General features: G+C 38.2%; 5 protein-coding genes across 10 annotated transcripts in view; 4 read left to right on the forward strand and 1 right to left on the reverse strand.

Moving 5' to 3' along the window:
- Nucleotides 1–890: 890 nt before the first annotated feature.
- Nucleotides 891–5,483, forward strand: LOC104821415 (structural maintenance of chromosomes protein 2-2-like). 4 transcript variants are annotated; one of them, XM_010552290.1, is made up of 9 exons: nt 891–1,448; nt 1,804–2,214; nt 2,298–2,588; nt 2,665–2,850; nt 3,160–3,307; nt 3,375–3,542; nt 4,159–4,379; nt 4,585–4,659; nt 4,879–5,483. In XM_010552290.1, the coding sequence occupies exons 1-5, from the start codon at nt 1,131–1,133 to the stop codon at nt 3,268–3,270; spliced, it is 1,317 nt and encodes a 438-aa protein (XP_010550592.1). In that variant the 5' UTR covers nt 891–1,130; the 3' UTR covers nt 3,271–3,307; nt 3,375–3,542; nt 4,159–4,379; nt 4,585–4,659; nt 4,879–5,483. The 4 variants fall into 4 exon arrangements, with proteins under 4 accessions (XP_010550592.1, XP_010550589.1, XP_010550590.1 ...); XM_010552287.1 differs by lacking the exons at nt 3,375–3,542; nt 4,159–4,379; nt 4,585–4,659; nt 4,879–5,483 and having other exon boundaries at nt 2,980–3,249; XM_010552288.1 differs by lacking the exons at nt 3,375–3,542; nt 4,159–4,379; nt 4,585–4,659; nt 4,879–5,483 and having other exon boundaries at nt 2,983–3,249.
- Nucleotides 5,484–12,322: 6,839 nt separating this feature from the next.
- LOC104821414 (probable aquaporin TIP5-1) lies at nt 12,323–13,424 on the forward strand. Its single transcript, XM_010552286.1, has 3 exons — nt 12,323–12,503; nt 12,597–12,847; nt 12,934–13,424. Exons 1-3 carry the CDS (start codon nt 12,374–12,376, stop codon nt 13,312–13,314), a joined length of 762 nt encoding a protein of 253 aa, XP_010550588.1. The 5' UTR covers nt 12,323–12,373; the 3' UTR covers nt 13,315–13,424.
- Nucleotides 13,425–14,043: 619 nt separating this feature from the next.
- Nucleotides 14,044–21,665, forward strand: LOC104821413 (structural maintenance of chromosomes protein 2-1). Its single transcript, XM_010552285.1, has 20 exons — nt 14,044–14,599; nt 14,955–15,635; nt 15,738–15,881; nt 15,965–16,255; nt 16,332–16,517; nt 16,603–16,767; nt 16,847–16,906; nt 16,986–17,048; nt 17,426–17,517; nt 17,647–17,743; nt 18,223–18,339; nt 18,454–18,672; nt 18,922–19,062; nt 19,130–19,297; nt 19,738–19,922; nt 20,092–20,185; nt 20,264–20,352; nt 20,454–20,679; nt 20,880–20,954; nt 21,174–21,665. Exons 1-20 carry the CDS (start codon nt 14,282–14,284, stop codon nt 21,288–21,290), a joined length of 3,528 nt encoding a protein of 1,175 aa, XP_010550587.1. The 5' UTR covers nt 14,044–14,281; the 3' UTR covers nt 21,291–21,665.
- A 1,551-nt stretch (nt 21,666–23,216) lies between these two features.
- Nucleotides 23,217–24,582, forward strand: LOC104821417 (aldo-keto reductase family 4 member C9). The gene is made up of 5 exons (XM_019203442.1): nt 23,217–23,292; nt 23,455–23,605; nt 23,707–23,953; nt 24,059–24,238; nt 24,331–24,582. The coding sequence occupies exons 3-5, from the start codon at nt 23,711–23,713 to the stop codon at nt 24,556–24,558; spliced, it is 651 nt and encodes a 216-aa protein (XP_019058987.1). The 5' UTR covers nt 23,217–23,292; nt 23,455–23,605; nt 23,707–23,710; the 3' UTR covers nt 24,559–24,582.
- Nucleotides 24,583–24,737: 155 nt separating this feature from the next.
- Nucleotides 24,738–27,026, reverse strand: part of LOC104821416 (chlorophyll a-b binding protein 4, chloroplastic-like) — a 6,128-nt gene continuing 3,839 nt past the window's right edge. The window contains exons 3-5 of one of the 3 annotated variants that reach the window (XM_010552291.1): nt 25,493–25,641; nt 25,134–25,400; nt 24,738–25,005 (exon numbers count right to left, since the gene is read on the reverse strand). In XM_010552291.1, coding sequence (XP_010550593.1) covers nt 24,872–25,005; nt 25,134–25,400; nt 25,493–25,641 — 550 coding nt within the window. In that variant the 3' untranslated portion in view covers nt 24,738–24,871. Of the gene's footprint in view, nt 25,006–25,103; nt 25,401–25,492; nt 25,642–27,026 lie in introns of all 3 variants that reach the window. The other 2 variants (XM_010552293.2, XM_019203441.1) reach the window with 2 other exon arrangements.

A 27,026-nucleotide genomic window follows, 5' to 3' on the forward strand; every position in this document is an offset into this window, starting at 1 on the left:
TATATATATATATATATATATATATATATATATATATATATTGAATTCAAAGCATTAACCATAAACGATAATGCAATTTTTTTTGGCTTAATAAAGAAATTTGATGTTGAGACATCAAAAATCAATTTTGACAGCTAACAATGCAAAATCCAAAACAAATTAAGATAAGGGTATGGGCCCCCCACGAATACAAAATAATTTGAATCCAAACAATAAGATTTGTATATTATACTATTCGGCCTTTCAGCTCCATATGAAAGATTGGTTTGCAAGTCTTTGGACTTTGATGGTTTATTTACATAAGCCTAAGCCATCTCTTCACAAATCTGTTTACAACTGATTTTTCTTTTTATCAAGAAATATATAACCAAATCCGAAAGCCGAAAAAGTTACAATGAATATGCCACATAAAATTGCAAAGATAAAGGTTTTATCTTTCACCCAGATCTCATATAATTGAACTAGGTGAAAGAATAAAACCTAGCCAATATAATTGGTTCAACTGGTAAATGGGTATGCGCAAAGAGTATTCTATCGAGATTCAAACTCCACTATTGACAAATCACATATTAAAAAAAAAAAACCTAGGTGGACAGAGATATATCATATACTGAAATAAGTATTAAATGATGGTAAATCGGAACTGAATTGGTAAAAGTCGCATGCAAGTGTTACCTGTACGTTGCATTTATATGTAGCCACGAAGACGACGACGACTGAAGACACGGAACCAAAGAGAAGGTTTCAGCAACGAATACCTTCTTGTGGATGCAGAAGGTTAGGGTTGCGGGCGTGGGGTGTCTTTTCAAAACTTTTCAGTTTCCCGCCCTTTTGCTTTTAAATCTCTGACTGCCCCCATCTCGAATATTTGATTCCATTTTCAACGGAAAAAAAACGAGTCCAGATACTGGTTGCGATTCTCCCGCATCAATTTGAATTTCGGTATTCGTTCTTCAATCCAGAATTATCCTATACGTGACTTCGTAGTCAATCTCCATGTCTAGGGTTTCTGGGTTTCAATTCTGGCTTCTCTACTTGAATTTCTAGGGTTTGTTTTTTTGGGGTTTCTCTTGCGATTGGAGGTTTGGGGAAGAAGAAGGTGAAGAGGAAGAACAAAAAGAAGAAGGAAGATGCACATAAAGGAGATATGCTTGGAGGGTTTCAAATCCTATGCGACGAGGACGGTCGTGCCGGGTTTCGACCCGCATTTCAACGCTATAACGGGTCTAAACGGGTCGGGAAAACCCAACATCCTCGATTCCATCTGCTTCGTTCTGGGAATTACTAATCTTCAGCAAGTCCGGGCTGCTAATCTCCAAGAGCTCGTTTACAAGCAAGGGCAAGCTGGGATTACCAAGGCAACAGTGTCAATTACCTTTGATAATTCCGATAGGAGCAGAAGCCCTCTCGGTTACGAGGATCATTCGGAGATTACTGTGAATAGACAAGTAAGTCCTCTCCTTCTTTTGCTCTATATATGTGAGGTTGTCTTTGAATGGTTTGTGAAGTAGCTGCTTTTTGCTGCGGAAAATGGAGAGGCACAAGACATACGCTTTTGATATAAATTCAAAATTTCTTCAAAATTTTGTAGTGTACTATAGGAATTACGAAATCCGTGAAAATTAGCGTTTTTGTTAGCGTTGGCATTGGCATGAGAGTTTTGGTGTTTGTAATGATGAAGATGAAAGCTTGGTTTTATCGCAATGTTAAAAGGGTTAGGTGAAAAGGTTGTCTATTTTGCATTTCTACTTAGAAGGATTTGCTCATGGTGACTTTGTTCCCCTTTGTGTCTTCATTTTGAAGACTGTAGTTGGTGGACGGAACAAGTATTTGATCAATGGAAAGCTTGCACAACCAAGTCAAGTGCCGAACCTTTTCCACTCGGTGCAACTCAATGTCAATAATCCCCATTTTCTCATCATGCAAGGGCGTATCACCAAAGTCTTAAACATGAAACCTCCAGAGATCCTATCAATGCTTGAAGAAGCTGCTGGGACAAGAATGTATGAAACCAAGAAAGAGGCTGCGCTGAAAACACTTGAAAAGAAGCAAACCAAAGGTAACTGCCAGATTGTTCATAACATAGAAGATTTGAAGAAATCTCTTGAAGAGAAAACCTCTGCTTTGAAGAAGTCTGAGGAAGGAGCGGCTGACCTAAAACAAAGAGTTCAGGAGTTTTCGACCACATTGGAAGAGTGCGAAAAAGAACATCAGGTAGTATCACTACAGCATATGTCTCCTTCCATATTATCTTGATTGCCTTGCATTTTCATTGAATTTAAGTTCATGGAAATTAGGGTGTACTTGCTGGGAAAAGTAGTGGTGATGAGGAGAAATGCCTTGAAGATCAGTTGCGTGATGCAAAGGTTGCTGTTGGGAAAGCTGAGACAGAGTTGAAGCAGCTGACGACCAAAATTGGCCACTGTGAAAAGGAGCTAAAAGAGAAAAAATCTCAGTTAATGTCTAAACGTGAAGAAGCAGCGGCAGTGGAGAATGAACTTAAAGCAAGAAAAAATGATGTAGGAAGTGCAAAAAAGTCACTAGAATCTCTTCCATACAAAGAGGGTCAGATGGAAGCTTTGGAAAAGGTTAGTATGTCTGATTTAGACATTTTTCGCCTACTGTTACGTTAAGTATGGATCTCTGACTGAGATATTCCTTTAGGACCGAGCTTCTGAGCTCGAAATTGTGCAAAAGATGAAAGATAAAGCACGTGATCTTTCGGCTCAATTAGCAAATGTCAATTTTACATACTGTGACCCTGTGAAGAACTTTGATCGGTCAAAGGTGAAAGGTGTGGTTGCAAAACTGATAAAAGTGAAAGACAGATCCACAATGACAGCCTTGGAGGTAAGCAAATTCTGGGGCGAAAGTATCATTATTAATGGTCAAATAATTTCAATTCTCTATGGTGGTTTTTGTTTCTTATTTCAAAGGTAACTGCTGGTGGGAAATTGTTTAATGTTGTTGTGAACACAGAAGATACTGGTAAGCAGCTCCTTCAAAAGGGTGGTCTCCGGAGAAGAGTTACAACTATACCCCTCAATAAAATTCAATCCCACCTTGTTCAAGGATCATGACAAGAACAGAGAGGAAAGACTCAAGAACTTTCCAAATTGGCTCCATAACTTTTGCTCCCATGGTTTTTCTTGCATCTAGGGTCACGAAAACGAACAAGAGAGGTTTGTGAATTGTGATGGAGCAGGAAGCAGTGAAGAAGGAACAATCATCTTTGGAGAGTCAGTTAGATTCATTAAGGACTCAAGTTAGCACACTCGCTTTGGAAATAAATGAGCAACGAGCAAAGGTGACTAGTTTTAAAATTTTGCCGAGTTATGTGAAAGAAATGTTATCCTAATGTGATTTTCATGCAGGTTGAAGCCATACAGAAGAATCACGATCGAGCTCTGGCTGAGCTTAAGTTGATACATGCGAAGATGAAGGAATGTGATACACTGATAAGTGGTTTAGTTGCAGACCAGGAAAAGTCTCTTCAGAAACTTAGTGACCTGAAGCTTGAGAGAAAGAAGTTGGAAAATGAGGTATTCTTTCTGTTTCATTTTCTTATGGTTTCCATTTCTGGAAAGTTACAAAGCGTGTATACTTCTTCAAGACTTTCCATGATTTATGTGTCATTACCGTTTTCTCTAAAATGGGTATCAATCTTCCTATGTCCTGTGTGTGGCTGAGATGAGTAATGTTCTTCCTTCAGTATCCCAATATAAACGAGTTTTAGGGGTTTTTTTTGTTCATTTTATCTCTTGAACTTGAAGATGAGTGTCAAACAGCATTTCCTCATGTTAAGACTTTCTGATAACTCACTGACTATGATTTGCATCACGTGATCCTTATAAAGCAAGAGAACAACTTGAAAGACTCCAGGGTGAACAATCAGGATATTATTTCCGATATTTCATGTTAATATCTTATGAATGATATCTTGATATTAACATGAGTGATGGCCTAAGATCAATGAGCTACGAACAATTCTTTTTGGTTTTTCTCTTTTACTAACTGGTGAGATTGTTACTTCTTTTTTCTGGGTTAAAGTTAACAAGTGAGTCACTTTCTGTTCCTTTCTTTTAAACCCACGATTCTAATCGATTTTTCCGTCAAAAAATATTCAATTGTTTTCATTGTTTTGATCTTTTACTCAAGTGATTTCGGGTCCATCTTTTCAACTCTACTACCTGGCACCACGGCAAAGCTAGATCCGCCTGAAGGTGGCACTTTCCTCGATGGTCTTGAGGTCTGTGTTGCTTTTGGGGGTGTCTGGAAACAGTCCTTGTCTGAACTCAGTGGAGGACAAAGATCTCTTCTTGCTCTCTCCTTAATCTTGGCATTGCTTCTCTTCAAGCCAGCTCCACTTTACATATGAGGTACACTTTGATATTTCTCTTTTCAGGCTTCCTGACACCTATTGGCTTGGCTAAGTTTATCCTTATAATGATTCTGATACTCATGATCACAATATGATTTAGTCTGATGAACAAAACTTTTAGATTACGCTTGGTTAGACTAAGTTTCCTTATGGAGCTGTCATATGCATGAGATATTCTCTTTGTTGTCTGGTTTTGTTGCCAGGTTGATGCAGCTCTTGATCTCAGCCACTCATAGAACATTGGAAGAATGATAAAATCTCATTTCCCCCACTCACAGGTCATAGAATTTCTTGGTCTACGAACTTCCCTCCTGTGCCTTCATGCTTTCCTTCCGATTTCATTAGCTATGATTCAGACAACCAAAAGACTTTAACAGTTCAAAGAACCACAAAATACTAGAAACATCCCTAATCTAATACCTTGTATTAGGAGTAAACTCGGGTCTTACTCATTCATTTGCCTCGAACTTGACAATTACTGCATTCATATATTGCAGTTTGTCGTGGTTTCCCTGAAAGAAGGAATGTTCAACAATGCCAATGTTCTCTTCCGGACAAAGTTTGTGGATGGTGTATCAACAGTCCAGAGGACAGTAACAAAGCAGAACAAGTGATCCCACTGGATTAAAAGTGGATTTGAACCATTGCACGAAAACAAATGTTCAACAAGAGAAGAGTTCATCTGAAGTTCCGAACCATCTTTTTCAAAGCTTTCGACTTCGACCGAAGATTCTTCAGACTCAGTTATGTACATAAAGGTCCATCTCTCTTTCGTAAGTGTCTCTACGCATGACATGTTGCTTCGAGCAGCGAAGAAGACTCGTGGAAATTCTCGCAGCTTTTTTGAGATTTTTTCCATCTGCACAAGAGGCAAATCCCCAAGAACTGAAACTATGAAGATAAACATAGTAGAATACACTATACATTAGATTTCTTTTCATTCATTTCGCTTATACTTGTGGAAAAGTAAGGTAACGTTTTCAACTTAGGAATGTCAATTGTATTCTCTAATTTAGTATAGCTTAAGGTAAGGTGACTACTGACTCCTTGTATCTTGTGGGATGATATAACTTGGAAAACATGTGATGTTTTTATTCTCTTATTCGGTGATCGTAATTAATTTATTGCACCCATTTGAAATGGAATGCTAAATCTATATTAAGAAAAGCCGTTAAACCGACCCTTTAGACACGAGTGTTGTCATCGAGAGACTCACGACATACCTTTAACATGTTTCAGCTTCAGCTTCAGCTTCACTCCCACTCTGCTGTCATTGACTACGTTAACGGAAACATCGAGGGAGTGTATTCGTGTGGACCGAGAAAAAAATGCCGACCGAACGACATGTAATGCTCTAGCCTCGTGATGCTCTCTGCTTCGATATTATACGCAAAGAGAGAAAACACTTCGCTCTGTTCCACGTTGTAGAATCTCACGAGCAGCTCTGAATCATTCGTCACGCGTCCCAGAATAAGCTCGTCGATCGCCCAAGTATCTCTGGATAAGCCGAAGTCACTTACATCTATCGAGAACCATTTGCTCCAAGTTCCGATAAAATTCTGGTTTTCGCTTTCGCCTAGGGTCCAAACAACTATGTCGGGATAGTCTACGTCGTATCTGTTGATCTCAAACATATAGAGACGCTCGCGAATGACAGAGAGCTGATTCACCCGTCGTTCCATTGGTACATCCGGGCCATAGGAGATGCCCATGCTTTCTTTTTCAATATCGAATCTTATGAGCAGAATCTTTCTGCTGATGCTCTCGTCATCGTCGTACCACAACCAGAAGACATTGTGGCCCACCAAACATCCTCCGGTCGTTAAATTTTCCCTTCTGTGACTACTATCGAAATCAATCGTCTGGTGCCGACCAGATGCAAGGGACAAAAATTGGACTTGAAATGCTCTGTCTATTGCTTTCACTAGTATGATCTTGTAGTCATTCGTAGACTCAAGACAGCCAAACCCAATGGCGTCGAAAGCACTAACCTGGAACGTGGGAGTGATGTCTCTTCTTTCTTTGGTTGAGGGATTCCACAATATTATTCTTTGGATATGATCTCCCAACCACAGGCAGAAGAGCCCATCACACTGAAGCATCTCCACCAGAGTATCGGTTTCCTCGTGTATCAGGCCCCATTCGCCATTCGAATCGTAGTTGTAGAACTATTGTGTGGTCACCGTTCGTCCATCTTCAAGGCTGCTTAAAGCCGTGAAGAGAAAATTTTTGGTGGCAAATTTTTTGTGATTCTTGATGAACCAAGATTCACGAAAGAGATCCCTCCATCGAATCATCATAGCCAAAACCAATTGCACAGAGGATCAAACTGAATCACGGAGGTGATGTCTCTTCGTTGCTTCATCGATGGATTGCACACCACTATCGTATGAGTAAACAATTGAAACCAGAACAATTATAAAATAAAACGAATGCAAGAAAAAAATTATCAAATGAAAATAACCCAATCCAATTTTTCAAAAAGTCGTGCAAAATGAGTGCAAAAAAAAAGTTTTAGATTTGTTGAGAAAATTGTAAAATACAATTATGAAAGTATAGTTACCAAAACAATTTCCATTGAGTTACAATTTATGTATATAAAAGTATATATAATTGTTATAATTGTTATTATAGATGTTCTTATAATCCTATTAAGAGAAGAAATAAAAAAAAAATATTTAAGACGGCTCTAAAAGGAAAAATAGTGTTTGCGTATATTCATACGGACCAAAGAATGTATATGGTGGACTGAAGGATATATGCTCGTCTAGTCTTTCGTCGCTCCCATTCTCAATGTTATAAGCCTTACCAAAATCTCGAAATCTTTGATCATTTGTCTGAACATCAAGTCGTCAATCATCCAAGACTTTCCCGACAATCCAAATCCATCTATGACAACGAAGAACCATATGCCCCAATTTGCTATCATATTCTTGTCAGTGCTCTGTTTTCCATCCAATACCACCATGTTGTTGTTCTCCTCATCCAACTAGAATACACAAAGATGGTCATGAATGACCGATGAATGATCCACCAGACGTTCAGTTGTGATATTCAGACCAAAGGAACGGTCCAACTTCTCACTGGGATCGAAACTCACGATCATACTCTTTTCATTGTCCTCGAAATCATCACACAACCAGAAAACACTATTACCCAACAAAATTCCTCCTCAGATTGAAAAGTACTTTATGTGTAATCGCTTGAAATCAATACTCTGACAAAAACTAGAAGCGAGGGACAAGATTCGGACTTGAGTTCCTATGGAATTTTGTTACAGACAGATGATCTTGTAATCCTCCTTCAAATCATCATAGCCAAAGCCAATTGCGCAGAGGACCAAAATGAATCACGGAGGTGATGTCTCTTCGTTGTCTCATCGATGGATTCCACACCACTATCGTATGAGTAAACAACTAAAACCATAACAATTATAAAATAAAAAGAGTGCAAGAAAAAAATTATCAAATGAAAATAACTCAATCCAATTTCCCAAAAAGTCGTGCAAAACGAGTGCAAAAAAAAAAGTTTTAGATTTGTTGAGAAAATTGTAAAATACAATTATGAAAGTATAGTTACCAAAATAATTCCCATTGAGTTACAATTTATGTACATAAAGGTATATATAATTGTTATAATTGTTATTATAGATCTTTTTATAATCCTATTAAGAGAAGAAATGAATATTTCGTATGTGTTATTGGTGTGCGTACGAATGTTTGATGTAAAACAAAAAAAGTTTTATTGAATATTTTACAAAATATATATAAAATCTTAAAAATGAAGATAAAGAAACTCGTGCACAATGATTCAAACAAATTTCAAATTTGATATGAAAGATGCAGAGTGTAGTTATAGAAATAGTTATTCATTTAGAGACTGTCGGAGTAACGAAAAGTTGATTCATTCGGTGCTCGGTTAAAACATCTAGGCCATAGAAAATGTTAATTCTATCAAATTCGAGATCGAATCTCATGATTATTAGTTAATCCATTAATTAATACTCATTTTATTTATATATTAATTTATTTCTTAGTATTATCAATTAATCCATTAACCAATTTAATTAAAAATATTATGTTATTACAATTCACCCACTTGTCTAATATGGAATAAATAAGTTTGTTGCGATTTGTGTTATGAATAGTTGATGATTCGCATAATAATTCAAAAGTTTCAAATTTGAGAAAATTGTAAAGTCTATTTTCTTATGAATTTTCCTTCGGCGAGGTTTTTCTTGTTGTGGTTTTGGAAAAATGTTTCTCATGTGTTATTGACAATTGTCATACAACGACATATATACATGATTGACAATTAAGGAGTTAGAGAATAATCTGGAAACAATATAGTAACCGAAACAATCAAGAGAGATTTGCGTAGACTTATTCATCACTAATATGCCCCCGCAAGATCGGTGTCGGTGGAGAGACCGATCTTGGACCGAAGAAGCTCGAACCGGTGGCGGGCGAGAGGCTTGGTGAGAGCGTCCGCAAGCTGGTCGGCGGAGGAGACGTGAGTGACACGTAACTTCTGAGCTTGAACTAGTCCGCGGATGAAGTGGTAGTCAATTGCGACGTGTTTCATTCGGGAATGGAAGACGGGATTTGCGGAGAGATAGGTGGCACCGACATTGTCGCAGTAAATGACTGGCGCCGTGGGAACAGTAATGCCAAGCTCGGATAGGAGGGAGACAAGCCATTGAACCTCCGATGCCGTGGTTGAGACAGACTTGTACTCCGCTTCAGTGGATGATTTGGCCGCGAACCGTTGTTTCTTGGAAGACCAAGAAATCGGGTTTCGACCGAGATAAACGATATGAGCTCCCGTTGATGTGAAATCATCACGATCACCACCCCAATCTGCATCAGAGAAGGCATGAAGAGACAACGGAGAGGAGCTCGAGAGAAAGATACCATGGGAGCGAGTCCCGCCCAGATAGCGTAGGACCCGTTTCAGGGCTTTCCAATGTTCCGACGTAGGACAATGCATGTATTGAGAAAGCTTATTGACCGCAAAGGCGATGTCCGGTCGTGTGAATAGAAGGTATTGTAAGCTTCCCAATATTTGTCGATACTCCGCAGGGTCATCAAGCTTGAAGCCGCTGTCGCGTCGAAGGTCCAATGTCGTCGGTAGAGGTGTGTTGACCGGCTTAGCGTCGGCCATGAAATGACGGGAGAGAATGTCACCAATGTACCGCCTTTGAGAGAGGAGAATTCCCTTTGGTCCGCGAGTCACCTCCACGCCTAGAAAGAATGATAAAGGACCGAGGTCCTTAATGGAGAACCTTCGAGCTAGTATCGCAATAAAGTCTTGAACATTCTTCGTGTGGCTTCCGGTAATCACAATGTCATCTACATAGACAAGGACAAAGAGAGTGATAGAGTCGCAGTTGTAGATGAACAAGGAAGTGTCCGAGAGAGAGTTGACGAATCCGGAGGCAAGCAGGAACCGACAAAGCTCGTTGTACCAAGCACGTGATGCTTGCTTTAGCCCGTAGAGAGCTTTGTGGAGTTTGCACACGTATGAAGGGCGATCTTGGTCGATAAACCACGGAGTGTAGACGGGATTTTGCGTGATAGCATTGGCGACGATGATGGTGGGCGACGGAGCAGTGGCCGGATCAAGGTAGGCGTCAAGGTTGTAACCTTGGAGGAGGGCTTGGATTTGGATGCTCCAAGTCAGAAAATTTGTGCCGTTGAGTTTGGTCACGTTTGAGACATTGACGTTGATCAATGTAGATGCGGGATCGTCGGTGTTGTGTGCGGTGACATTGTCACGGAGAATGGCATCGGAGCTGGAGGGTGTGTCGGAAGCCATGGAGGACGGCTAAACAAGTCGTCGATGGCGGTGGGGTTAGCAGAGAAACTGCGAGGAATAAAAAAAAAAGAAAATAGGATTGTGGGGGTGTTCTGGTCGTGTGACACTTAGGCTCTGGATACCATGTTGTGGTTTTGGAAAAATGTTTCTCATGTGTTATTGACAATTGTCATACAACGACATATATACATGATTGACAATTAAGGAGTTAGAGAATAATCTGGAAACAATATAGTAACCGAAACAATCAAGAGAGATTTGCGTAGACTTATTCATCACTAATATTTCTCTCTCTCTCAATATACTAATCATATTGTTTTTTTCATAATAACAAATCCAGAATATTAATCAATACCCAAACCCAAAAAAACACAAAAATATACATTATTATATTTAAACAAAAGAGGGGGTTTTGACATGTTATTTGGGTTTGGCGTAATATGTAAATATAAATTACTAATTAATTAGGATAGTTTGAAATTTCTATCGATTTTTATAAACCGAAAATATTTATAATTAAATTTCCATGGTTGGCGCGTTAATTAATAAGAATCAAAGCTGCATTTTTCTTATATATATATTGACTCATGAAATATGTAATCAAACTATAATTTTGTCGACGGCGTTTATTATTTGTTGTGGCAAATAATATTATTGGTGGACCTAATAATATTATATGACCTGTTTAAATTTCTGTAACATTATCCACTTGCACTCGATGGTGACTTCTTTAAAAATTTCGGGTTGGACTCACCCCAAAACTGATCAGTATATTTTTAAGAATTAACAATTAACCGACTTTTATAAAAGTTTCGATTTATATATAACTACATATAAGTCCATTTTGTTTATGTACCGAACCGAAATAATTATCACATTTTTTTATTTTTTTTTAAATTTTCTTATTAGTTGATTTTCTATACCGCATAAGATATTCTAATTTTATTTCCCGTTACATGTTTGTGATGGTAAAATATTCTAAGTTATAAATTATACTATTAATTCTATATATATACAAAACGACCCAAATTTGAATAATCCAACCGATAAAATAAAATAGAACGCAAAAAACCTATCACGCATTGAATTCAAAGTTCAAATTTGGAAACAGAATATATATTTTAAATCGTATAATTTAATCTCTTGGTCTGAAATACTGGATTACCAAAAAAATCTATAGCCAGTACCATTTTCATAACACGTGTAGAAAGTCAATTTGGTATAGATACAGTCATTTAATAATGAAAAAAATATATATTTCGCATGTTACTTGGATCCACCGGATGACGCAAAGTCGATTTCACACGGATTTAGCAAAAAAAAAAAAAAAAAAAAAATCTATAGCAAAAATCAAAGTGTGAACTATTAATGCAATGATCATATATGTGTAATTTCATGTCTCCATCTGTCGTGGAATATATGCAAAAATAGCGTAGGAAATTACTGAACGAAGGAAAATTACTGACTAACAAAACTCATCAAATTAATGAACCGACAATTATTACAAGACACTTAAAATTTATTACGAACCTCAGCCAAAAGTTAAAACCAAAATCATATTCCAGTTTCATGGATATACAGTTGAAATAATTTAAAATAAATTTCCGATTGACATTACGTGAGTAAAATAGATTAATATTATGTATGTATGTATGTATGTATGGGCCAAAATGCGAAGGGTATCGATTCATAATTCCAAATATGGACACAAGAAGATTGAAGGATAAGGAGCGTTTCTCTGTTATGGGTTTTATTTATCATAATATATGTAATTATGTATGTATATATATATATATACACTATATCAAATATTAAACAATCAGTGATTAACTTCTGCACTAGGATTGAAACAATGTAATTCTTAAATATTATGTAAATCGACATTCGGGGTGTAAAAACAATTTTGCTTAAATATAGGGGGTCATTTATAAAATATCAAGAACATGATAATAACCGCTAATAACTTCCCCTACTCCTCCGGAAGTGTAAACCCTTGTCTGTTGCGGCGGTTAATTAATTTATTTGTTTTTTATTAAATTTGAATCTTGCAAACGGTCGTTACCGTTCTCGCAATATATATTATATATAACCTCAAACAAAAACCAAACACTTCCACTTCTGTAATGTTCTTGAAAAGACACTAATCAAGTTTTTGTCTGCGATTTCGAGAAGAAAATGATTCCGATTTCGTTATCCGATCGTTTTCGAGGAGCCTTGAGTTTGAATGCTCTGAGATGTTATTTGGCTGAGTTCATATCCACTTTCTTCTTCGTTCTTGCCGCCGTTGGATCCATTATTTCTTCACGTCAGTAGCCCTTCTTGCATGTTATTATATATATGTATGTATATATATATATACGTACATACTCATAAGTATATGTCTGTTTTTGTTTGATAGGGAAATCAATGGCGGGTGATGTGACGGGAGCGTTAGGGGTACTGACTGCGGCGATTGCGACAGCGTTTGCGTTGTCATCGGCGGTTTACATCGCTTGGAACGTGTCCGGTGGCCACGTTAACCCAGCGGTCACGTTTGGGATGGTGGTTGCTGGTAGGATCAGCGTTCCGACCGCACTTTTCTACTGGACTTCGCAGATGTTTGCTTCCGTTATGGCCTGCCTTGTCCTAAAAGTCACCGTCTTTGAACAGGTTTAAACATTACACATGTCACATCGCGGTTTTCTAACCGTTGGTTAAGTTTTCTTTAATCGTTTTCGATTTGTTTTTGGTTTCAGCACGTTGCGATGTACAAAATCGCGGCAGAGATGACGGGTTTTGGAGCGTCGGTTCTTGAAGGGGTAATGACCTTTGCCTTGGTCTACACGGTTTGTTCGGCCGGTGACCCGAGACGGGGACCGTCAGGGGTTCTGGGCCCCATTTTCATAGGGTTCGTTGCCGGAGCCAATGTACTGGCGGCCGGGCCGTTCTCTGGTGGCTCTATGAACCCGGCCTGTGCCTTTGGCTCGGCCCTGGTCTATGGGAGCTTCAAGAACCAGGCTGTGTATTGGGTCGGTCCTCTTCTCGGAGGAGCCTTCGCTGCTTTAGTGTATGACAACCTGGTTGCTCCGGCGGATTCTGACCGTGATTCTTTGTCCGGAGATTCTGCCGGAGTTTAGATTTATTGGAATTTGTAACAGTAGTTTATGTCAGTGTCTGTAATTTCTCTGTCTCTGTTGTAAGAAAGAAATGTTTGACATTTATATCATATTTTGATCCTTGTATGTGACTCAGTCTGTACATCATCTTCTCACAAATCTGTTTACAACTGATTTTTCTTTTTATCAAGAAATATCCATAACCGAATCCGAAATCCGAAAAAATTGCAATGAATATGAATTTTGTGGCTTACCAAATATAAAGAATTGAACTGCCACAAGAAATTTGCAAAGATAAAGGTTTCACCTTTCACCAAGTTCTCATATAATTGAACTTAACATGGAGGTGAAAGAAGAAAACCCAGGTGGAGATAGATATATGATATACTGAAATAAGTATTAAATGATGATAAATTGGAACTAAATTGGTAAAAGTCGCATGCTTTTTCAGTTGGTGGTACAGCTCAATCTGCATAGCCTTGGGTTGTGTCGGAAGCGCCATTGTTCCACCTTCTCTGCAATTGTTACATGCACATTGCATTTATATGTAGCCACGAAGACGAAGACGACGACTCGAAGACACGGAACCAAAGAGAAGGTTTCAGCAACGAATACCTTCTTGTGGATGCAGAAGGTTAGGGTTGTGGGCGTGGGGTGTCTTTTCAAAACTTTTCAGTTTCCCGCCCTTTTGCTTTTCAATCTCTGACTGCCCTCATCTCCAACATTTGATTTCATTTTCAAAGAAAAAAAACGAGTCCAGATACTCTTTGAGATTCTCTCGCATCAATTCGATTTTCGCGGTATTCGTTCTTCAATCCAGAATTATCCTGTACGTGACTTCGTAGTCAATCTCCATGTCTAGGGTGTCTGGGTTTCAATTTTGGCTTCTCTACTTGAATTTCTAGGGTTTGTTTTTTTGGGGTTTCTCTTGCGATTGGAGGTTTGGGGAAGAAGAAGGTGAAGAGGAAGAACAAAAAGAAGAAGGAAGATGCACATAAAGGAGATATGCTTGGAGGGTTTCAAATCCTATGCGACGAGGACGGTCGTGCCGGGTTTCGACCCGCATTTCAACGCCATAACGGGTCTAAACGGGTCGGGAAAATCCAACATCCTCGATTCCATCTGCTTCGTTCTGGGAATTACTAATCTTCAGCAAGTTCGTGCTGCTAATCTCCAGGAGCTCGTTTACAAGCAAGGGCAAGCTGGGATTACCAAGGCAACAGTGTCCATTACCTTTGATAATTCCTACAGGAGCAGAAGCCCTCTCGGTTACGAGGATCATTCGGAGATTACTGTGACTAGACAAGTAAGTCCTATCCTTCTCTTGCTCTATATCTGTGGGGCTGTCTTTGAATGGTTTGTGAAGTAGCTGTTTTTTGCTGCGGAAAATGAAGAGGCACAAGACATACGCTTTTGATATAAATTCAAAATTTCTTCAAAATTTTGTAGTGTACTATAGGAATTACGAAATCCGTGAAAATTAGCGTTTTTGTTAGCGTTGGCATTGCCATGAGAGTTTTGGTGTTTGTAATGATGAAGATGAAAGCTTGGTTTTATCGCAATGGTAAAAGGGTTAGGTGAAAAGGTTGTCTATTTTGCATTTCTACTTAGAAGGATTTGCACATGGTGACTTTGTTCCCCTTTGTGTCTTCATTTTGAAGATTGTAGTTGGTGGACGGAACAAGTATTTGATCAATGGAAAGCTTGCACAACCAAGTCAAGTGCAGAACCTTTTCCACTCGGTGCAACTCAATGTCAATAATCCCCATTTTCTCATCATGCAAGGGCGTATCACCAAAGTCTTAAACATGAAACCTCCAGAGATCCTATCAATGCTTGAAGAAGCTGCTGGGACAAGAATGTATGAAACCAAGAAAGAGGCTGCGCTGAAAACACTTGAAAAGAAGCAAACCAAAGTTGATGAGATAAATAAGCTCCTAGACTATGAAATATTGCCAGCTTTGGAGAAGTTGAGGAAAGAGAAGACACAGTACATGCAATGGGCTAATGGTAATGCTGAACTAGATAGACTCAAGAGGTTTTGTATTGCTTTTGAATATGTTCAAGCTGAGAAGGTTAGAGACAATGCTGTCCATGGAGTTGAACAGATGAAGGCGAAAATTGTTAATATTGACGAGGGATCAGAAAAGACGCATGCAGAAATTCAGGATTTGGAGAAACAAATAAAAGCTTTGACTCAGGCAAAGGAGGCCAGCATGGGGGGAGAAGTAAAAACTTTGTCTGAGAATGTGGATTCACTGTCTCAAGAATTGGCTCTTGAATTATCTAAACTTAATAATAAGGAGGACACCTTTCAGGGTGAAAAAGAGAATGCTGAAAAGGTTAGTTAACCGTTCTTGCTCCCTAATCTGGACAAATTTTTTGTCATGTTTCAGCATCCTAGCTATTTCTGATCTCTAGACCTTGCTTCTTGGTGTTTCCAGATTGTTCATAACATAGAAGATTTGAAGAAATCTCTTGAAGAGAAAACCTCTGCTTTGAAGAAGTCTGAGGAAGGAGCGGCTGACCTAAAACAAAGAGTTCAGGAGTTTTCGACCACATTGGAAGAGTGCGAAAAAGAACATCAGGTAGTATCACTACAGCATATGTCTCCTTCCATATTATCTTGATTGCCTTGCATTTTCATTGAATTTAAGTTCATGGAAATTAGGGTGTACTTGCTGGGAAAAGTAGTGGTGATGAGGAGAAATGCCTTGAAGATCAGTTGCGTGATGCAAAGGTTGCTGTTGGGAAAGCTGAGACAGAGTTGAAGCAGCTGACGACCAAAATTGGCCACTGTGAAAAGGAGCTAAAAGAGAAAAAATCTCAGTTAATGTCTAAACGTGAAGAAGCAGCGGCAGTGGAGAATGAACTTAAAGCAAGAAAAAATGATGTAGGAAGTGCAAAAAAGTCACTAGAATCTCTTCCATACAAAGAGGGTCAGATGGAAGCTTTGGAAAAGGTTAGTATGTCTGATTTAGACATTTTTCGCCTACTGTTACGTTAAGTATGGATCTCTGACTGAGATATTCCTTTAGGACCGAGCTTCTGAGCTCGAAATTGTGCAAAAGATGAAAGATAAAGCACGTGATCTTTCGGCTCAATTAGCAAATGTCAATTTTACATACTGTGACCCTGTGAAGAACTTTGATCGGTCAAAGGTGAAAGGTGTGGTTGCAAAACTGATAAAAGTGAAAGACAGATCCACAATGACAGCATTGGAGGTAAGCAAATTCTGGTGCGAAAGTATCATTATTAATGGTCAAATAATTTCAATTCTCTAAGGTGGTTTTTGTTTCTTATTTCTAGGTAACTGCTGGTGGGAAATTGTTTAATGTTGTCGTGGACACAGAAGATACTGGTAAGCAGCTCCTTCAAAAGGGTGGTCTCCGGAGAAGAGTTACAATTATACCCCTCAATAAAATTCAATCCCACCTTGTTCCTTCGAGAGTGCAACAATCTGCAGTTAGATTGGTCTGTGGCTCTTGTTTCCTTCCTCTCTCAAATGGTGGCTTTTTCCTTCTTTCTTGTTGAGTTTCCACTAATTTTGCAGGTCGGAAAAGAGAACGCAGAATTGGCACTTTCTTTAGTTGGATATAGCGAGGAATTAAAGGTGGGTTCACTGCTTATTGTACCAAACATCTTTTACTCTATCACTAGTCACTCCCTTTAAATATTTTTTTCTATTTCAGAGTGCCATGGAATACGTTTTTGGTTCCACATTTGTCTGCAAAACCACTGATGCAGCAAAGGAGGTAAGTACTTGCCTGACCCTGACATTAGCTTTTATGTATTGTGTGATATTAACAACTTTGGGTTACGATTCTTTATTATGGAGATTGTGTTGTTTGCATGTATTATACCAAGATAGTTGATTGTGTAAGCTATTTGTACAGTAACCTTATCTGCATGATCTGTTCTAAAATCTGATTACTTTGTTGGATTATAAATGGTACACCAAAACTTATTTTCGTCCTCGCCGTATTTTCTACAACTAAATATCTATATGTTGACAGTTATATTCACATGTGGTAGATGAGTTTAAAGAAGCTATCGTTCGTTCATTGTCCTTTCCTCTACCTCTTCAGTAAGTTACCAATCTTCGGCTTACCCCAAAATGTTTGTTCCCAAGGTTGCTTTTAATAGGGAAATTCGGACACCAAGTGTCACTCTCGAAGGTGATATTTTTCAACCAAGTGGTCTTCTAACGGGTGGAAGTCGGAAGTACGTAATTCTTTCTTCAACTCACAGATTGTGTGGCACTCATATTTTTGGAGCCCTTACGGATACAGTTATGCATTGCCTATGAAAAAGCTACGAGCATTGTTGTGATATTGTTTTCCATTGTCGTAGCGGTGGAGGTGATCTATTAAGGCAACTTCATGATCTGGCAGAGGCTGAATCAAAACTACAAGTACACCAGAAGAGTTTGTCTGAAATTGAAGCTAAGGTAAAGTCTTCAATATTCACTTGACTATTACATACCTCACAATACTAGTGGATTGCAAGAATCCATAGAGCCACACATATTCATTCAGGTTAGATCCAAGTTACAGATGTGGTACACACTTGATTTTGGCATACGAGGTACTTAAAATTCCAACTCTCAGCTAGTGGAATGACATAAAAGTTTATTTCATGTTCAGAGCAGATATTGAAATTGATGTTTTTGATATAATATATACATTACACATTTACTTATTTTGATTGTTGCTGGTCCATGTGAAGCAAAGCTTTAGTGAGGGCTATATCATTATAGTTAAATCTTATATTTGACTCTTAGGATCTTTTGTTAGCCTTATAATCTGTCCAAGGTCATCAAAAGGGTAATGCTGTCTGCTTGCTCTACTCCAGGTTGTGCCATTTCATAATAAAAATGAGTATTTTTCAAGTTCAAACCTGAAATCTTCATGTATCTTTCCATTGCAGATCAAGGAGCTTCGACCTCTTCAGAAGAAGTTCACAGACACTAAAGCACAATTGGAGCTAAAAACATATGACTTGTCTCTATTTCTTAAAAGGGCTGAACAGAATGAGCATCACAAGGTTACCTCTGTTGTCTATTTACAACTATAAGGATAAAACTTCCTTGCTTTTTTCCTTCTCTAGATGCTAAGAACAAAATTTTAGTCTTACTCTGGTCTACCCCTTGTAATTTAGCTTGGTGAAGCAGTGAAAAAGCTTGAGGAAGAGCTGGAAGAAGCAAAATCCCAAGTCAAGGATAAAGAGGTTCTTTACAAACAGTGCGTTGATACTGTCTCCATACTGGAGAAATCCATCAAGGATCATGACAAGAACAGAGAGGAAAGACTCAAGAACTTGGAAAAAAAGATTAAGACTATCAAAACTCAGATGCAGGCAGCTTCAAAAGATCTAAAGGTGTTCAGAATCTCTCAGTCATGTGCTTTTCCCTCTAGATTTGGACTTCGTGAGTCCTTTTTCTTATTAATAATAAGTTATTACTTTTCATTCTCTTTGTTTTCTCATTCTTTTTTTCTTTTGGTAATTTTGCTTTCTCAACTTGTTCAAGAATCTGTTTCATTCTTTTGAATTTGTGGTGCTTTAAGACTTTTGACACTTCCAAATTGGCTCCATAACTTTTGCTCCCATGGTTTTTCTTGCATCTAGGGTCATGAAAACGAACAAGAGAAGTTTGTGATGGAGCAGGAAGCAGTGAAGAAGGAACAATCATTTTTGGAGAGTCAGTTAGATTCATTAAGAACTCAAGTTAGCACACTGGCTTCGGAAATAAATGAGCAACGAGCAAAGGTGACTAGTTTTAAAATTTTGCCGAGTTATGTGAAAGAAATGTTATCCTAATGTGATTTTCATGCAGGTTGAAGCCATACAAAAGAATCACGATCAAGCTCTGGCTGAGCTTAAGTTGATACATGCGAAGATGAAGGAATGTGATACACAGATAAGTGGTTTAGTTGCAGACCAGGAAAAGTCTCTTCAGAAACTTAGTGACCTGAAGCTTGAGAGAAAGAAGTTGGAAAATGAGGTATTCTTTCGGTTTCATTTTCTTATGGTTTCCATTTCTGGAAAGTTACAAAGCGTGTATACTTCTTCAAGACTTTCCATGATTTATGTGTCATTACCGTTTTCTCTAAAATGGGTATCAATCTTCCTATGTTCTGTGTGTGGCTGAGATGAGTAATATTCTTCAGTATCCCAATATAAACGAGTTTTAGGGGTTTTTTTTGTTCATTTTATCTCTTGAACTTGAAGATGAATGTCAAACAGCATTTCCTCATGTTAGAAGGAATGGGGACACTGGCGAGTGCGTAGAATTGTTTATGAATGTGAAGACTTTCTGATAACTCAGTCATGAACGAAAATCAGAAAGAATGAAATTCTCTGAAGACAGATTTATGAAACGTTTGCATGTCAAGGGAATGCATAATCCGCAAGGTTATATATTGTTTTGGAAATCTTGTATAGGTGGTAAGGATGGAGATGGAGCAAAAGGATTGCTCTGTCAAAGTTGATAAACTGATTGAAACGCATACATGGATAACATCAGAGAAGCAGCTTTTTGGAAGAACAGGGACTGACTATGATTTTGCATCACGTGATCCTTATAAAGCAAGAGAACAACTTGAAAGACTCCAGGGTGAACAATCAGGGTATTATTTCCGATAATTCTTGTTAATATCTTATGAATGATATCTTGATATTAACATGAGTGATGGCCTAAGATCAATGAGCTACGAACAATTCTTTTTGGTTTTTCTCTTTTACTAACTGGTGAGATTGTTACTTCTTTTTTCTTGGCTTTTCATTCGCCTCATGAAGTCTTGAAAAAAGGGTAAACAAGAAGGTGATGGCGATGTTTGAGAAAGCAGAAGATGAGTACAATGCATTGATGTCCAAGAAAAACATAATTGAGGTCTGCTACTCTGGGTCTTGATGACACATTTCGATGCCTTAACAAACATTAACTTACGGCCATCTTTGGTTTTTGTAGAATGACAAATCCAAAATCAAGAAGGTGATTGAAGAGCTAGACGAGAAGAAAAAGGAAACACTGAAAGTTACATGGGTTAAAGTTAACACGTGAGTCACTTTCTGTTCCTTTCTTTTAAACCCATGATTCTAATCGATTTTTCCGTCAAAAAATATTCAATTGTTTTCATTGTTTTGATCTTTTACTCAAGTGATTTCGGGTCCATCTTTTCAACTCTTCTACCTGGCACCACGGCAAAGCTAGATCCGCCAGAAGGTGGCACTTTTCTCGATGGTCTTGAGGTCCGTGTTGCTTTTGGGGGTGTCTGGAAACAGTCCTTGTCTGAACTCAGTGGAGGACAAAGATCTCTTCTTGCTCTCTCCTTAATCTTGGCATTGCTTCTCTTCAAGCCAGCTCCTCTTTACATATTAGATGAGGTACACTTTGATATTTCTCTTGTCAGGCTTCCTGATACCTATTGGCTAAGTTTATCCTTATAATGATTCTGATACTCATGATCACAATATGATTTAGTCTGATGAACAAAACTTTTAGATTACGTTTGGTTAGACTAAGTTTCCTTATGGAACTGTCATATGCATGAGATATTCTCTTTGTTGTCTGGTTTTGTTGCCAGGTTGATGCAGCTCTTGATCTCAGCCACACACAGAACATTGGAAGAATGATAAAAGCTCATTTCCCGCACTCACAGGTCATAGAATTTCTTGGTCTACGAACTTCCCTCCTGTGCCTTCATGCTTTCCTTCCGATTTCACTAGCTATGATTCAGACAACCAAAAGACTTTAACAGTTCAAAGAACCACAAAATACTAGAAACATCCCTAATCTAAGACCTTGTATTAGGAGTAAACTCGGGTCTTACTCATTCATTTGCCTCGAACTTGACAATTACTGCATTCATATATTGCAGTTTGTCGTGGTTTCCCTGAAAGAAGGAATGTTCAACAATGCCAATGTTCTCTTCCGGACAAAGTTTGTGGATGGTGTATCAACAGTCCAGAGGACAGTAACAAAGCAGAACAAGTGATCCCTCATCCCTTGTAAGATGAACTCTCTTGTCTTCTCTGGTAAATCTTTCCTCAGCAAAAAATTATCAGTTACACCTACATATGAAAATACCATTGGATCAATTCCAATGTTTTCTCTAAATCTACTAGAAAAAAGGGCAGGGGCTAAGTTATGCTGTGATAATCTGTATCGTCTAAACCGTTAAATTATTCGGTCTAATTTGAAACCGGTATTCTCGGTAAGGTTCGGTTAATGTACACTAATAGAAGCCGGTTTGGTTGGTATCAAACCAAATTCCTGGTTAATATTGAACCGGCCATGACATGCTCTTGTCACAAATGTTACTCTATTCAAACACCCTAGTTCCCTAAAATCCAAAATTTAATTTTTTTTATTGTTTTACAAGAGTGAGTATATAATTCAAAGTAGGTAGTAGGAATAGTCATTTTAGGTTTTGGTTCGATTATATTGTTATTTTGGTTATAGAAAAACTATAATTATTCGGATTTTATATAAATTTTGGTTTACTTCGATCCGGTTATTCGGTGAATAACCAAAATGGCTTCTAATAGGCAGTTTACTTTTGATGATTATTTTTTAGCATAATAATAGACAGTTATTTTAAAAATCAAATATCCATATATTACACATATATATATAGGAGCATGAAAATATACAAATAGTTGACATTTGATGGTAAAACTGTCACATGGAAAAAGATTTGTGAAATCTTGCGGCGGTGCATTACAAAGCAGGGCAGGAACATGACCATGACAATGGCTTCTGCTCAAAAAACAACATGAAACATCATAACGGACACATAATTAACTCAATGTTAAATAAAAAAATATCTAATATTTTAATTTTAAGGGTTTAAGCAATGTCAACGCGCATATAATTATGTAATTTGGTTAGTAAGCCATCAACATTTAAGGGTTCGGTATTAATTCCCAAGCTTTGCGTTTGACTTCCAATCAATCATTTTATAAAAAAAGATAATTTTTTTTTTTAAATCTTGTATAAATATCAATTCATTGACGAGACTTTGTAATGTCAAACCGTCCTCTGCAGAGAACTTCATATATTTTAGTCTTCCGACGAATCGTGTCTATGAATCCGGATATCATATCATGAGAAATTATTTGATAATTAGATTTTGTTGGGATAAATATTATCCATGTCTTATTGCCTGATACCATCAATGAAGAACTCGAGATTATATTCATAATTGCTTGATAATCATCTTTTCGTGCCCTAGATGAATGCTATCATAAATAGCCAAAATCAAAACTTAATTAAGGAAAAACTGCAGATAAAATATGGAACTTAAATATTTTATAAGGACCTTATAATTAATAAAAATAGATTTTAATAAATTATTAATCATGATAGACAACAACACATTGAACATTTATAGCTATATATATATATATACATATATATATATATATATATCAGTGTACAGAAAAAATATAACTCTCGACGATATATACATATATCTCTTGAGGTGTGTGAGGATTTGGGTCGGCTAAGGAAATCCCACGAGACATGGAAAACTCTCGTGCTTCAATGCCTCATGAAGCTCCACAAAAGCTGTTTCAAAAAAAAAAATTAAAAAAAATATCAAATCCTCCCTGCTCTTTTTAATGTATATATATACGTGTGTGTATATATATTAATGACGTGAAGATTGTCTTTTTTCTAATAGATATATATATATATATTAATGACGTGAAGATTATCCTAAGAAAAAAAAGTCAAGATGGTTGTTGACCTTTGGGTGGCTATAAATACATCACAAATTCAACAGAGGAACCCACACAACACATACATAATATATAACATCGCGAGAGAGAGAGAGAGAGAGAGAGAGAGAGAGAGAGAGAGAGAGAGAGAGAGAGAGGAGGAGTGACGTAGCACGTCTCCAGTGTGGGAAGACAATTCCTCTGCTTGGAATGGGAACTTATTCGCCTCTCAACGACGAAGAAACCACCAAGAAAGCCATCCATTTGGCCCTCAAGGTTCATATTATATATTGATCTTCTCAATTAGTTATATATATATATGTATATATATCATGAAACTATATATTGGAATCTTCATCAACATTCTATAACATATAAGATAATGTTGGCGTTTATTTGATAAAATTAAACAGATGGGTTATAGACATTTTGACACAGCGAAGATATATGGGTCAGAAGCAACACTTGGGAATGCATTAGGAGAAGCTATTTCTCATGGGATTGTTGAGAGAGAAGATCTCTTTGTCACTTCCAAGTTATGGTCCAGTGATCATCATGATCCTATCTCTGCCCTCAACCAAACTCTCAAGTAATAAACTATATCTCTATGTACATATATATGTATACACATGCTATCCATGTTGTGTATACATGCATGTAATATGCACATATGTATGTATGTATGTATAGGACAATGGGGATGGAGTATCTAGACATGTACTTGGTGCATTGGCCAATAAAGTTGAAGCCAGGAGTGAATGAGCCTGTCCCAAGAGAAGAAGACTTCGAGACAGATTTAGGGATTGAAGAAACTTGGGAAGCCATGGAGAGATGCTTAGATTTGGATCTTTGCAAGTGCATTGGTGTCAGCAACTTCTCCTCTCAGAAGATCTTGAACCTCCTCGATTTCGCCTCGGTTTCTCCTCATGTCAATCAGGTATATATATATATATATATATATCATCTTATCATAATATCGGTTTAAATTTGATACCATAACATAAAGATGAATCCTTTAAGGAACTTATAATCTTATATCAAGGTGGAAATGCATCCTTTGTGGAGACAAAGCAAGCTGAGGCAGGTTTGCGAGGAAAACAGAATACACGTAAGCGGATATTCACCGCTAGGTGGGCCCGGCAACCACTGGGGAACAACGGCTGTGATTCAACATCCTCTCATGGCATCCATTGCTCTCAAACACAATGCCACTCCTGCTCAGGTACACATTTGTGTGGTTGAATCCTAAGATTATTTCGATCATAACCAACCCATTGTATAACATATATATATGGGTATTTTATGTGTAAGAAGGTGGCTCTAAGGTGGGGTATGTCCAAAGGGTCGAGTGTGATAGTGAAGAGTTTCAGTGAAGCGAGACTCAGAGAGAACAAGAGAGCCCTGGAGATCAAATTGGACGAGCAAGACTTGTCTGAGATTGATCAGTTGGAGGAGTGGAAGATCATGAGAGGAGAGTTCCTTGTTAATCAAACCACAAGCCCTTACAAATCCATCCAACAGCTTTGGGATGATGAAATCTAGGTTTCTCCAAACATCCATTAGTGTATAATTTGACCATATATATATATATATATGTTCAATGCTTGCTTTACTTTCATCTAGATCAAGAATCACATTGTGAAATGGAGTGACAAAACCATTTGCTTAGTACCCTGATGCCTCTTTTCTTGATATATATATATATATATATGATTGCCATCTTGATCAATGTACGCGGTTCCTATATACATCCATCTCATGCTCAAGAATTCAAGAAATGTAAAGCGGAAAAGCTCGTGAATAGAAATATCTTGAGAGAGAGAGATTGGAAGCTATATATATATATATATATGTCTCAGCCTCTGAAGGTTTGGATAATGGTGTTGTGCCATGGATCAGACAAGTGCTGCAGCAGATTCTCAAACGGCCCTTTCCCCGTCACGTTGTGTTGAACCACGAACCCTAGAAATGCCAACATCGCCAACCTCCCTGTCACCAAATTCCACACCACATTTCAACACATCAAAATGTACAAAAAGGTTCATTGTACTTGTACCGTATATATCCGTATATATACACATACATACATTTCAATCAACAGAAGCTATATATGTTACCATTAGCGAGCTCCTTCTCCTTGGCCTCGAGGGTGGGGGCGAAGTTAAGAGGGTTGAAGATGCCACCAGGGTAACCCACTTCATTAGGAGGCAAGCTGTATTGCTTGAAGATCGGATCTTGATTCACGCTCCCCGGGTTCTTTATGTCCTGCCACCTCCTTATCTCCACGTAATGGAACAGTATAAACTCTATCACGAACAATGTAGACGACGACGCAAAGTATTCCCCTTTTCCCGCGTCGTACCATTCCGGAACGCTTATGATTCCTGCCCCCCACAAAAAAAAATATTTTCAATATAATCACCAAAAGTGTTATTGTATGTATACGTATATGAAAACTATGAAACAGGTTACTTACCGATCTTGGTGAAGACCTCGGGGAGAAGCATTCCAGCCACGCCGAGCATCGCCCACCGTCCATTGACGAGCTCTGCTTGCACGAACCATCTAAAGTTCTCCGGATCCTCCGCCAGAGCCAGAGGGTCAAACCCATTGTCTCCGGGAAGACTGCATTGTGTTGGCAGAAGTGAGTGACTCAAGTCAATGCTGATTTGAGTTGGTAGATTATGGTTTAGTTTCGGTTTACTTAAAGCTGGTTTATGTTTTTCAGTTTCAGGGACGTGTTGAAGTTATGTAGCTGTTGGTTTTATTCAGTAACTGTTTTTAGTCAGTTTTCTGAAGTGCTGTATATGTATGTTACTTTCTGTAAGTTTTCTATGTATGAATGAAAAGCTTTCTGGAAAATTTCAGATTGAAGTTTAGAGAGTTCTTGATTCATATTTAGACCGAAAACAGAGAGTTAGGAGGGAGTTTGATTTGTAATAGTGGTATCAGAGCATAAGTTGTTCTTAGAGGGATCTGTGGAGAAAGCTTGTCGAAATGGATCACGGTGATGCTGCAAGTTCATCTCAGATTCCAATCCAGCCTGCTCCGATCTTTGATGGTGAAAACTATCAAGTTTGGGCGGTGAGAATGACGGTGTATCTGAAAGGTTCAGACTTGTGGGAAGCAGTGGAAGAAGATTATGAAGTTCTTCCATTGGGAGAAAATCCTACTTTGAACCAAATCAGATTACACAAGGAGAAGGTTACCAGAAAAGCGAAAGCCATGTCTTGCATATTCTCGGCTGTTTCTCCGTCGATCTTTACCAAGATCATGAAACTGGAAAACGCCAAGGAAATGTGGGATTTTCTGAAAAAAGAGTATGAAGGGGATGATCGCATAAGAGGTATGAAGGTCTTGAACTTGTTTCGAGAGTTCGAGAGACAACAAATGAAATCTAGTGAGACAGTGAAGGAGTATGTTGATAGGCTTGTTGGAATCGTGAATCAGATCAGAATTTTGGGTACTGATGTGGGAGATGAGAAGATAGTGCAGAAGGTTATGGTTTCGGTGCCAGAAAGGTTCGAAGCTACATTAGCCTCATTGGAGAACACCAAGAATCTTGCACAATTGAAACTGTCTGAGATACTTAGTGCTCTTCAGGCTCAGGAGCAGAGGCGAATGATGAGAAAGGAAGAAGCTACTGAGGGAGCATTGAAGGCAAAGGTTAAGGGTAGTAATGCTGGAAAAGGGAAGCAAAAACAGAAACAGAATTCTGGAAATCAAAACAAGCGGGAAGGTTCATCTGAAGAAGCCAATTCAAGCAGAAGCTTCCATGAACCCTGCAAGCATTGCAACAAGGTGAACCATCCTCATTGGAGATGTTGGAGGAATCCGAATGTTAAGTGCAGGCAATGTGGAAAGCTTGGGCATATTGAAAGGTTTTGTCGCAACAAAGATCAAAGGCCTGCTGAAGCAAAGACAGCTGAAACAGGTGATGAAGAAAACTTGTTTGTGGCTTCTTGCTTTAATGTGAATCCTGTAAAAGGAGGTTGGCTGGTTGACAGTGG

This window comes from Tarenaya hassleriana, unplaced genomic scaffold (assembly GCF_000463585.1).
Source record: "Tarenaya hassleriana unplaced genomic scaffold, ASM46358v1 Cleome33, whole genome shotgun sequence".
Classification (NCBI taxonomy): Eukaryota; Viridiplantae; Streptophyta; class Magnoliopsida; order Brassicales; family Cleomaceae; genus Tarenaya; species Tarenaya hassleriana.